Genomic DNA, 13,468 nt, shown 5'->3' with positions numbered 1-13,468 from the left:
ATAGCTTACTGTATATTTCTGTAATTAGGTAGTGCGCCCTTAAGGCAATTAAACCATAAAATGAATCTTGGGCTGATGCTTTTACTCTGATTACGGATCTTAGAATACCCAGCGGGTAACAGGACATCCTCCCTGGCGGCCATTTGCTCTAGGAGCAGTTCCCTTACTGACCTGAGAGACAAAGGGGGTGCCGGAGAGCTGTGCCTGTGTGGTTATGTCACATTGGTGACGTGGGAGGAACCAGCCCTTCCTCCACAGTGTTCTCTTGTAGGATGAGTTATTTGCTAATTGATGAATGGCTGTTGTTGCCATCTGATATCAGCCCCCCACAGTACTGTACTGTTTGCTAATATGCTAATGACATATTGACCTAGCTTGTTGAAACAATGAGCCCCTGTGACCTTTCTTCCTGACCTGTGAATGAGGAGGGGGACTTTTAAAATATCAGTGAGCTGAGACAGATCATGTGTGGAACTATGATGTGATCATAGCACCTCAGAGGGAAAGAAGAGTATATGGACTATATTATCCTCTGCTAGATTGTTGGACTCTCATTTCCCAGGACTTTTATCCTGTACTGAACTGCATTCAGCTTCTGGACTATCTTATCCTTTGTGTGGTGGATTGTATATGGACCTTTCGTATTTTTGCCTAAATAAAGGTCTTGGAATTGTTCACTCTTCTCTTGCTCTGTTGATTGTGTGGTATCGGAGAAGGACCCCTTGACAACTGGTGGCAAGCAGTGGGATCAAGAGAGCGTAACCTAATGGAGAACCACCCACATAATGAGTACAGAAATTGGACTGTATCCAGTTTACAGGAGAGAGCCAGCGACCTGGGCCTGAATTACCAGAGACTGACTAAAGAGGCCTTAATTGATCTACTGGTGGGTACTAGCCAGACCACCTACTCACATTTGTCTGAAGGACAAGCACAGGAGACGAGGACACCCACCACAAAAAGCCAGTGGGTGGTGTGGTACGAAGAAGAGATGGCGGTTCTGGGCCCAGGCATCTCTCAGGTGTATAAGGAGGAAAAGAAGCGATGGAGATCGAAAGAGGGAGTAATGCAATGTGGAGTGTAAACCCCACGATCTGGGAGCCTGTACGGATCACTCGGACAGACTTTAAGCCATTTGATGAGGCTTCTGGAGATGTGAAGGGGTTCTTCAAGCACTTTGAGCAGCATTGTGCTGTGATGTAGGTACCCCACTCTGGCTGTATGCGTTTATTAGTGGGACTCCTGAACGGAAGCCAGGAGGAGGCTTACTGAACCACTGACTCCCAGCGGATCCGGGATTATAACATTGTAAAGCGGACTCTCCTTGAATACCATGCTATCACCCCAGACTCACATAGGGCCCAGTTCCAAGACCTCCCATGCACCACGGGGGATCATTTAGGATGTGTGCCCATAAGATATCACAGGCATGTCGGAGATGGCTGGAAGCAGAAAATGCCTTTACTGTGGAAGATGTTATACAGGCGTTCCTTAGAGAACAATTTTTTGCCAAGTGCCCCGCAGAATTACGGGAATGGGTCCAGGAGTGCATGCCGTGCACCGTGGACAGAGCTGCAGCCCTGGCCAATGATACCCTTACTATCCGACCGCAATGGAGGAGGCTTCTGGACAATAAACAACAGCCTTCTCCCGCACTCTGGCCCCCTGTGATTATATCTGCCCCTCCATCCAGCCGCAGGCTTGGCCCCAACAGTTCCAACCATGACCTAGGGGTATCACTGATAGGAGATGTTATGGGTGTAGGCAACCTGGGTATTTGAAATCCAGCTGTCCTCAAGGATTCAGAGGGAGCCCCACGCATCCCCAACTCGTCCAGTGCATTTTGTGCACTCCATCCCGCCTGAGGAAGAGTTACCACCACCCCCACCTGAGAGGACCACTGACCCGGGCCCCATAGATACTCTTCCTGGAGTGTGTGGACTCCGGCCTTTGTCCCTCAGAAATACAGAGCAACGGCAACGCCACCAGCAGGAAGTCTTAATTGATGGATACAAAGTTTTGAGATTTAGAGACACGGGGGCATACCTGACTAACGCTGACCCCCGTGTGGTTCGACCCAAGGCAATTCACCAGGACCCCGGAATTCCCATTGTCCTGGCGAGGGGTGTCCGCAAATATATACAGCGAGCTTTGGTGCATTTGGATTATGGCTTTGGAAATGACATTGGAGAGTTAGTGTCATTTTGTGGGAGCAGCCACCTGACTACAGGCCCTTCAAGCACCACGACATCCGGACCTCACCGGGGAGCAATCTGTTTGGCCAGAAGGTCCGTGGACCTCTCACTCTTCTGAAAGAACAATTGGAGGGAGATATCACAGACATCGGAACGCCCATCATTCCCCATGTTCTGTAGTTCAGAGACTGTCTTGCCCAGCTAGCTACCTTCGCTAAGGAACATCAGTCCATGTGATCACAGTACTTCAGAGAGAAAGAAGAGTGTCTGGACTATGTTATCCTCTGTCTGCTGGATTGTTGGACTCTCATTTCCCAGGGCTTTTATCCTGTTACTGAACTGCATTCGGCTTCTGGACTATCTTATCCTTTGTGTGGTAAATTGTATATGGACCTTTTGTATTTTTTTGCCTAAATAAATGTCTTGGAATTGTTTACTCTTCGCTAGCTCTGTTCGCTAGATCATGTAATACCGGAGAAGGACCCCGTGACAATGATATCTATCCTTTTACTTACACCATATGGACAGAAGTATTGGGACACTACACATTACCCCTACAAGAGCTTTTCTGACCTCCCATTATAAAGCCATAGACATTAATAAAAATTCTTCCACCCTCCGCCCTACCAACAATTTCAAGTCTTCTAAGAAGATTTTTCTACAAGATTTTGGAGATGTCTGTGGGAATTTTTGCCCATTCATCCAGAAAATCAATTGTGATGTCAGATATTGGAGGAGAGGCTCCCAATCTCTGTTTTAGTTCATCCAAAAGATGTTGGCTAGAGTTAAGGTCTGGACTCTGTGCGGATGGTCATTTTATTCCACACCAAACTCCCCTAACCATGACTTTTATGAACCTTGATTCATGTACTGGGGCAGAGATATGGGGAACAGAAAAGTCATAACTGGGAGGAGAGGAGATCCCATGGCAGGAATCAAGATGACTTTGCATTAGCTTTGCAATTGCATTAATGCCAAATTAAGCTGTCAGTTTCATCTTCACCTGTTTGCTATTGTTGCTGTGATTGTGGAAAGGAAGAGACATTTTCTACCTTTCTGGTTTCCCTTTTCTTCAAAATTACATGGTCTGCCCTTATTTTATAGCTTTAGAACTGTCTGTGATTTTATACATTGCAGGAAATGGTAGTGTTATTTCAGCTCTGCTATTTGGCATCCCAATTAAGTTTGGAAATTGAATTCATAGGATAGGGCATAGCTTAAAGATTGCTGGGGGTATGATCACTGGGACCCCCAAAAGATACCGAGAATGTGGCTTTGGAACTGGGAACTGGGCTTTGCAGAAAGCCATCTTGAATGGAGTAGAGATGCACATGCTCAACCCATGCTTCATTCATTATCTATGGGGCTGTCAGAGAAAATGGAGTAGAGGTGCACATGTTCAATGCATGCTTCATTCATTGTCTATGTGGATGCCAGAGAAATTGAATGGAGTAGAGGTACACATGATTAACCCATGCTTCATTCATTGTCTATGGGGTTACCAGAGAAAATGAATGGAGTAGAGGTGCACATGCTCAACCCATGCTTCATTCTCTATGAGGCTGCCGGAGAAAATAAATGTAGTAGAGGTGCGCATGCTCAACCCATATTTCATTCATTGTTTTTGAGGCTGCTGGAGAAAATGAATGGAGTAGAGGTACGCATGCTGAACCCATGCTTCATTCATTGCCTATGGGGTTACCAGAGAAAATGAATGGAGTAGAGGTGCACATGCTCAACCCATGCTTCATTCTCTATGAGGCTGCCAGAGAAAATAAATGTAGTAGAGGTGTGCATGCTCAACTCATGCTTCATTCATTGTCTATGGGGCTGCCAGAGAAAAAAACGAGCACAGTGTTCATCTACTTTAGTAATAAACCTATAAAATATATGTGTATATGTTTTTAGCAACATTGTTAGAATTATTTGATATTCTGTGTGTCTTTATAAAAAATGATGTATCTGATGACTTTCTCTCCCCAGAAAGCAGATCTGGCAGTTGCTGGACTCACAATCACAGCAGAAAGAGAAAAGGTGATCGACTTCTCAAAACCATTCATGACTTTAGGAATCAGTATTCTGTACCGTGTTCATATGGTAAGGTTCTTGACAGGATCATCTTTCTTTTTTGCCAATAAAATCATAGTCCGTAGGTACAATAGCCGATGACCCAGGATTATGGGCAATCTCTAAAGCCTGCTTTTATTTGACAGACTTTATGTCCTGCACTTTATAATTTAGACACACCAAGGGTCTAGTTCACTTTTGCAGTTTTTGGCAGGAAACTTTTTCAGCCGATACTGGGAATAGATCCAAAATGAGCAAAGAACGAAGCAGTTTTCAGTCACACTTTTCCCTTCTTTTCTCTCCCCTGCTGCCTATGATTGAAAAGAATGGCATTAACACAAAAATACGAGATGGGAACTGAGTCTAATGTCTAATTGAATCTTTTGTCATTCTGATGCCCACTTTATGCTTTGAGAGTTTGTTTTTTTTCTTTTTAGCCAAAACCTAGTTTCACAGACTATTTTTTACCACTTTAGTTTTTTAAGTAGTTTTTGGAGCTAAAGTCAGGAGTGGATTCAAATGAAATGGGAAATGTGAAGCAAAAACTTCTTCCTGTTGCGGTCCTTTTCCAAAGAACACTTGGCCTGATACACTAAAACTGTCATTCTATGCCACGAATTTATGGTGGATCTGGGGGAATCCATGGGAGTCACATCCGTCTCAAAAATGGGCTTCACTGTGTGCCGCCGACACTGGAGACGTGGTCCAAACACTCCTACAAATAAATGGGAGAGTGCTGTACATTGTATGGGAATTCTCACCACCTCTCTAAAGACATCTCCGTTCTCGAGATAGATGAAAGTGTGATAGTAGAGATGCTATAAATGAAAAATATGACTATGCCTCTTTAATACAGGGTTCTGATGCTTAGAAAACCTCATTTTGTGGGAAATCACCCTCATACTGAGGCCAAGATTAATCATAAATGAAAGTTTTAGGCCATGTACACACTGTGGTAGGGAGTTTGTTGTAAATGGCTACACTGTGTTAAGCTGGCTCAATTCTGTTCTCAATTTTTTTTATATCTTTCTAATTATGATTAAAAAGCTGCAAATTGTGAACAGAACCAGAAAAGTATTTTGCCTTGCATTTTAATTGAGCTTGATGGGATTTTTCTACTTTTGGGACCCTCAGAAGTCCTATGCAAATTGAAAGCCAAAGGGCTTTGCAGAGGGTTTACGCATGGGAAAACTGAAGGTAGCTGCACATGCATATGGCTCTCTACATTAAATTCTGTAGGAATTATGGAAACACCCCAGCAAGCAACTTGTATCTGATATCCCAGTGTTGCAGGCCTAATGCTCAGGATTTGTAGCACTAACAATGAAAATTTATGAGTACCTGAAGAATATCCTTGAATGATCTTCAGTTTATTATGTTTTTTTGTTCCCTTCCCTCCTCTAGACGTCTCAATTGTGGCTGTACAGAGCATATTTAAATGATTTAGCTCCCTGCCACTCTCCTTTGAGCCAAAATCCCTAGAGATAATAACTATATCTAACAGGGTATTCTGCTCAGTTTTAGGCCTGGCCGATTGCCTAGTGAGTGTGGGAAACATTGACCTTCTCCTAACATGTTCTTTTGATTAATCAATCAAGATAGAACAGTGCTTGAAATACTGCAGCACTTTACTTTCATCCCTATGAGAGAGACATATGTAAAGAGATATTCCAAAAACGAACAGGATGAGAACACCCCTGTTAGGCCGGGATCACACATACGAGAAACGCGGCTGAGTCCCGCAAGGCAATACCCGGCACTGCCGCCGGCACTGCTGCCAGCACTTGGATCGGAGCGTGCGACCACATAGCAATACATGGAACCGCATGCTCCACTCCTGAGTGCCGGCGGCAGTGCCAAGTATTAACATTCGAGACATGGCTGTGTTTCTCGCATGTGTGATCCCTGCCTTAGACAGAATTATGGCGCTTAGTATACCTAGTACACCTCACTGTGTGTGAAACCATATTCATACTGAAGACAAGATCAATCATAAATGAAAGCGATGAGACATGTACACACTGAATATGTTACCTAAAAGGAACGGCAAATTGTTTGTGTTTCTATAGAGGGTACTTGCTTGTTTGTCCTGTTATCTCTGCAGGCTCTGCACCAAAGCAGTCAATCTCTGCTGTATAAGAGGGGTATGAACACAGTAATGTACAAACAGGTGATATAGAAGATCAAAAGAGAGGCTAATGTAAAGTAGGCTAGCAGTCTTGAAAAAATAGTGGCCAAGACACTAAAGGCCCCGTTACACACAACGATATTGGTTTGGTGACGTTGCAGCGATGTCGAAACGACATCTTTGTGTGTGACAAGTAGCAACAATCAACCATCAGTTGGCTGATCGTTAATCATTGCCTAATGGTCTGGGCCATAAATCTATCGCTCCTCTCCTGCTGGGCAGCACACATCGCTGCGAGAGACCAACGATCAGCGAGCTCCCAGCGCCATACAGCAGACGCTGGGATCTGGTATCCTGGGTAAACAGCTGGTAACTAAGCGCCGCGCGGCCCTTAGATACCCGCTGTTTACCCTGGATGCCAGCGTGCTCTCTGGTCCTGATCGGGTATCCAGGGTAAACAGCGGGTAACTAAGCGTCGCGCGGTGCTTAGTTACCCGCTGTTTACCCTGGATGCCAGCGTGCTCTCTGGTCCTGATCGGGTATCCAGGGTAAACAGCGGGTAACTAAGCGTCGCGCGGTGCTTAGTTACCCGCTGTTTACCCTGGATACCAGCATGCTCGCTGGTCCTGATCGCTGGTGAGTCTGCCTATGTGACATCTCACCAGCGATCAGCTATGTCCCAGCGATCCCATCCACGTCGGATCGTTGGTGGGATCGCTGGGACATTGAAGCGTGTAACGGGGCCCTAAGTGAAAATTAAAAACTTACTGTTGGCAAATTAATAAGAAACAAAAGTCTGTAACACACAGATTGTGAAACCACCCTCATACTGAAGGTGAGATTAATTATTAATGAAAGCTTTAGGCCATTTACATACTGAATGGGTTTCCCAAACAGAACAGCAAATTGTTTGTGTCTCTGTAGAGGGAACTTACTAGTTTGTCCTGTTATCACAGCAGCCTCTGCGCTCAGGCAGTGAATCTCTGCTGTTGGAGAAGGGTATGAACACAGCAGTGTACAAACAGGAGCGGCTAATATAAAGTAAGCTAGCATACGTGACAAAATAGTAGCCAAGACGCAACTCAACTACATTTGTTAGTGACAATTAAAAAAGGTATTTTTGGCCAATGAATGAAAAACAAAGATCTGTAACATACACAGGTACACTTTGCCGGGAAGGGCTTCTGAAAGGTACTATAAATGGAGCGTTGGGATTTATTTTAATTTTCCCTGCATGTACCCTGTATGATTCTATCATATAATTACTACTTTATTCACTTGATGTTTCTGGGTCTGATCTAAAGATATGCATCTGCATCCTACCCCCAATCCATTCTAGCTAGTATAGATGGCAGAAGCATAGAATTTTACACAGCACCAAGAAGCAGTCATTCTTACTCACAATCTGAGAGCAACTTGTCAAAAAGATTAAACCCTTGTTTTGTCTGATACTTTTTATGTGATGCTATTGATAGCTCCATTTGGAAGTACATCAGCTCCCTTTATCATAAGTCTATTAGAATAATGCTGCAGTGTCAATAAAGAGATGACAAAAAGCGGGGTAGACAGAAAAGAATATGCCAAGAATAAAAAATGAACATTTGAACAGAGCTGGAATTATTTTATTTTACGTGATGTAGTGTATAGTTATAGAATAAAGTTTGGGAATACATTTAGCTACTTGAGCACTAGACTGGTCTACACTTATACCTAAAGTGGAAACAACTGAAAAATGCAAAACAATTTTTCATGCAGCTTAAACTTATTGATTTTACTTGTTTCATAGGGAAGGAAGCCTGGCTACTTTTCTTTCCTGGATCCGTTCTCACCTGGTGTGTGGCTCTTCATGCTTCTTGGCTACTTGGCTGTCAGCTGTGTGTTGTTCCTTGTGGCTCGGTAAAAATTACTACATTTATTCCCTTTGATTTATATGTAAGCATGGAAATACATTGTCCTTAACTATTAAGAAACATTTATTGAAGAAGGGACTAGCCATTATTTGATTATATTTGGCATCACTGATTGCAGTATTTATGTTCATTTAGAGTTATTATTCTCTTTTGAGTACCATCAACTGATTTACCCCATTTGTTAGGCCATGATTTAATCTTCTGATGTGCCATTAACAGCTGTTGATGGATAGGAGCTCCACCCATGGCTATTAACCAGTTAATTCCGCTGTTAATCTCTGACAGCGGGTTTAACACGGACCAGCCGGAAGTGAATCACCACCCATCGGCGCCCCTGTCACCTGCCTAGTGGGTGCTAATAGGTTGTCATGATACCTGGGGGTCTGTAGAAGACCTCCTTGCCTGTCATTGTGAATTGCATAGGAGATCGTGAATCTCATAAGAGATCGTGATGTTTGCCAGACATACGGTACATGTACAGTCATGGCCAAAAGTTTTGAGAATGACACAAATATTATATTTTCACATGATCTGCTGCCCTCTGGTTTTTATGTGTGTTTGTCAGATGTTTTTATCACATACAGAAATATAATTGCAATCATATTATGAGTAGCAAAAGGTTATATTGACAGTTAGAATGAGTTAATGCAGCAAGTCAATATTTGCAGTGTTGACCCTTCTTCTTCAGGACCTCAGCAATTCTCCCTGGCATGCTCTCAATCAACTTCTGGATCAAATCCTGACTGATAGCAGTCCATTCTAGCAAAATCAATGCTTTTATTTTGTCTGAATTTGAAGGTTTTTGTTTGTCCACCCGTCTCTTGATGATTGACCACAAGTTCTCAATGGGATTAAGATCTGGGGAGTTTCCAGGCCATGGTCCCAAAATCTCTATGTTTTGTTCCCTGAGCCATTTAGTTATCACCTTTGCTTTATGGCAAGGTGCTCCATCATGTTGAAAAAGGCATTGTTGATCGCCAAACTGCTCTTGGACGGTTGGGAGAAGTTGCTCTTCGAGGACATTCTGGTACCATTCTTTATTTATGGCTGTGTTTTTAGGCAAGACTGAGAGAGAGCCCATTCCCTTGGCTGAGAAGCAACCCCACACATGAATGGTTTCAGGATGCTTGACAGTTGGCATGAGACAAGACTGGTGGTAGCGCTCACCTGGTCTTCTCCGAATAAGCCGTTTTCCAGATGTTCCAAACAATCGAAAAGGGGATTCATCAGTGAAAATGACTTTACCCCAGTCCTCAGAAGTCCACTCCCTGTACCTCTTGCAGAATATCAGTCTGTCCATGATGTTTTTCCTGGAGAGAAGTGGCTTCTTTGCTGCCCTCCTTGTGACCAGGCCTTGCTCCAAGAGTCCCCGCCTCACAGCGTGTGCAGATGCACTCACACCTGCCTGCTGCCATTCCTGAGCAAGCTCTGCACTGCTGGTAGCCCGATCCCGCAGCTGAAACACTTTTAAGAGACGGTCCTGGCGCTTGCTGGTCTTTCTTGGGCGCCCTGGAGCCTTTTTGGCAACAAGGGAACCTCTCTCCTTGAAGTTCTTGATGATGCAATAGATTGTTGACTGAGGTGCAATCTAGCTGCGATACTCTTCCCTGTTAGGCCATTTTTGTGCAGTGCAATGATGACTGCACGTGTTTCTTTAGACATAACCATGGTTAACAGAAGAGAAACAATGATGCCAAGCACCAGCCTCCTTTTAAAGTGTCCAGTGGTGTCATTCTTACTTAATCATGACAGATTGATCTCCAGCCCTGTCCTCATCAACACCCACACCTGTGTTAATGGAGCAATCACTGAAACGATGTTAGCTGGTCCTTTTAAGGCAGGGCTGCAATGATGTTGAAATGTGTTTTGGGGGATAAAGTTCATTTTCTAGACAAATATTGACTTTGCAAGTAATTGCTGTTAAGCTGATCACTCTTTATAACATTCTGGAGTATATGCAAATTGCCATTAGAAAAAATGAAGCAGTAGACTTTGTAAAAATTAATATTTGTGTCATTCTCAAAACCTTTGGCCATGACTGTATACAACAGGTAATTGGATGATCCCAGCTTCCAGTCTAAGAAAGGGACTATCGAAGACAGTAAAAAGAGAAAAAAGTTCAAATCACCCCTCTTTTTCCCCATTGAGAATAAAGCAATAAAAAAAAATATTCGGTATCGCTAAGTTCAGAAATGCCCAATCTATCAAGATATAAAAACAATTCATAGGATCAGTAAACAGCATAAAGGGAAAATAAATAGAAACGCCATAATTACGTTTTTTTGGCTGCGGCAACATTGCAATAAGAGGTGATCAAAACATGTATCTACCTCAAAATGGTATAAAAAAAATCAGCTCAGGGTGTAAAAAATAAGCCTTCACCCAGCCCCAAATCCCGAAAAATGAAAATGCTATGGGTCTCCGAAAATGGCGACAAACGCTAAAACTTTTTTCATACACATTCAGACTTTTTTTTCACCTCTAAAATAACAAAAAAAGAAGAAAACTATTCATGTATGGTATCTGTGTACTCGTACTGACCTGGAAAATCGTATGACCTGGTCAGGTAGCATATAGGGAACACGGTAAATAAAAACCCAAAGAAAACAATTGTGGAATTGCACTTTTTTGCAATTTCAACACAGTCGGAATTTTGTTCCCCATCTTCCAGTACTCTATATGGTGAAATCAGTGGTTTAATTCAAAGGTGAAACTCTTTGCGCACTAAAAAAAACAAGCTATCATATGGCTATATTGATGGAAAAATAAAAAAGTTATGGCTTTTGACACAAGGGGAGGAAAAAACGAAAAAAAGAGAATGGCCATGGCATGAAGGGGTTTACGAAATTAAGCAGTAAAGAATTTCTTACCTTTACAATACTATCAGAAAATACAGACATTTCATTTAAGGCTTTATATAAATGGATATATTACAGATTCATGATGTATGGATCCATAATATGGCACCTCAAGGGAAAAAAAATATTGCATGATATTCTACATTGCATGACATTTTACTAGAAGCGATAGGAAATCAGCACCACATGAAGCAGACGCAATACACATGGGAATCCCATGCGCCGCTACAAAGGTTCCGAGCACGCATCGAAAAACAAGGATTAGTTTTCCTTTTTGCATTGTATCTGACTGATTATGCAGAGGTCAAGCAGTATTAAATATTCCTATTTTCCATACAATTCATAATATTAAGCAGTAAATGATTTGACAAAGTGCGATATTCCATTTCTTCTGCAGACATAGAATGTTCAGTTATTTCAGCACAGGGTTATGTTTTCATTCACCCGATGACCAGTCCATCAAAACTTATAAGCATTGCTTGGGTGTACACCAAGCATAATAAGGCACCTTTGGCATAACTGTTTTTTTTCTTTTCCTATTGCAGTCAATGATTTTGCAGTGTGCGGAGTGTGTGGGCTGATGAGCTGCAGTCACCTTGGGATGCATAATTGGTGGAATGTCACTATGCTTCACTAAAATCATAATGCTAATTAACCATGCTTGCATTCCCTGGCAGCACACTAATTAAGCATTGTAAGGCTGCACAATTATCAGTAAGGACGTGAGACTTTATATTTAAGACAAGTAAACAATAGCGATACCTACCGATTTTATGACCGGAAAGACCTTGACAGCGATATATGCGTCTAAACCTGCAATTACACGATAACACTCCCACAGTCTAGTTGAAATGTAGATAAAAAGATGAGTTAACAAATGAATAGATTAACTATATCTCAAGAAAAAAATGTCAACTTTGAAAGCATATATACATACAAATATTTAACCCACTAACGATGTAGTCACATTTGGCCTTAATTACCAAACCCCATTTTTTACATCTGACCTATGTCACTTTTTAAGATAAAAACTTTGGAATGCTTCTACATATCCCCGTGATTCTGAGATTTCTTTTTTTGACACATTGTGCTTCATGTTTCTCTTAAATTCAGGTCAATAAAGTTTGTGACTATGAAATCATCTGAAATTTTGTGAAAATTTAGAAAATGTTTCAATTTTCAAACTTTAAATTTTATGCCAATTATAGCTGATAGTCACATCAAATAGTATACTTAAAGGGAATCTGTCAGTAGTTTTTTGCTACTTCGGCCGGGGGTCACACTTGTGTGTGCTGTAAGGAGACACAGATTAGATATTAGAAAAAACTTTTTGACAGTTAGAGTGATCAATGAGTGGAACAGGCTGCCACGAGAAGTGGTGAGTTCTCCTTCAATGGAAGTCTTCAAACAGAGGCTGGACAGACATCTAACTGGGATGATTTAGCGAATCCTGCTTTGAGCAGGGGGTTGGACCAGATGGCCCAGGAGGTCCCTTCCAACTCTACCATTCTATGATTCTATGATTCTATGAAGACCCCGACCAGGCCAACCTACTCCGTGACGGATCTAGAACTGTCCAGGCTGTCACCAGGTTTCACGGGGGAAAGCTTAAGGCCCTGGACCGACCTCTGCACCTAGGAGTAGGGGGCGTGGCTAAGATCAAAAGGCCACAGCGTGCAGAAAATCAGTTGCCGTGGGAACGTGCATCGTGCAGGAGAGCAGTGTCAGGGCTTCTGCGGGGGGGCCAACTGCCAGAGCGGGCAAAAACCAGCAGAGGCTAAAAGCTTTTAACAGAGACTGCTGACAACGACATACCTGGTCCCCGCTGACATCGCTGACCATGAGTGACAGGACGCCCAGTCAGGACATCAGCACGCGCACGCATCGACGGGAGAATTGAGACACCCGCTGTGAGGGGTTTCCCTTTGTACCTGAATCGAGTTGCTCATTGTCCCTGTACGCTGACAGGGGGAAAGACTGTGCTCTGTCCGGCTCATCATTGCCTGACACACCGATCACTGACCGGACCACAAGGAATCACCGTCTCTGCCAGGAGCCAAGACATCATCTTTTCCAGGACTACACCGGACCATGAGGAACCACCTCCGCCGCCAGGATTCAGGACGCCATCTTTTCCGGGACCATACCAGACCCCTTATGCGCCACTACTTTGGCGCGAACGTCCACATCCTGAACTAACCACATTCTGAAGTCGTCAGACTGATGAGTTGGCAATCCTTGAACTTGCTATCCTATGCTTCACACCTGCTTCCCCTGGGTTACGCCCCCTGTGTTCCTTTATACTGTTTT

At 43.1% G+C, this 13,468-nt stretch overlaps 1 protein-coding gene across 3 annotated transcripts in view; it reads left to right on the top strand.

The window, feature by feature from the left end:
• GRIK4 (glutamate ionotropic receptor kainate type subunit 4) overlaps nucleotides 1-13,468 on the top strand; it is a 781,551-nt gene that overhangs the window by 709,726 nt on the left and 58,357 nt on the right. For all 3 annotated transcript variants that reach the window (XM_073560724.1, XM_073560723.1, XM_073560725.1), the window contains 2 exons: nucleotides 4,179-4,292; nucleotides 8,177-8,286. In XM_073560724.1, coding sequence (XP_073416825.1) covers nucleotides 4,179-4,292; nucleotides 8,177-8,286 — 224 coding nt within the window. The remainder of the gene's footprint in view (nucleotides 1-4,178; nucleotides 4,293-8,176; nucleotides 8,287-13,468) is intronic.

This window comes from Dendrobates tinctorius, unplaced genomic scaffold (genome assembly GCF_039654945.1).
Source record: "Dendrobates tinctorius isolate UK_male_01 unplaced genomic scaffold, ASM3965494v1 ptg000303l, whole genome shotgun sequence".
NCBI lineage: Eukaryota > Metazoa > Chordata > Amphibia > Anura > Dendrobatidae > Dendrobates > Dendrobates tinctorius.
This window is presented reverse-complemented; position numbering and strand designations above follow the sequence as displayed.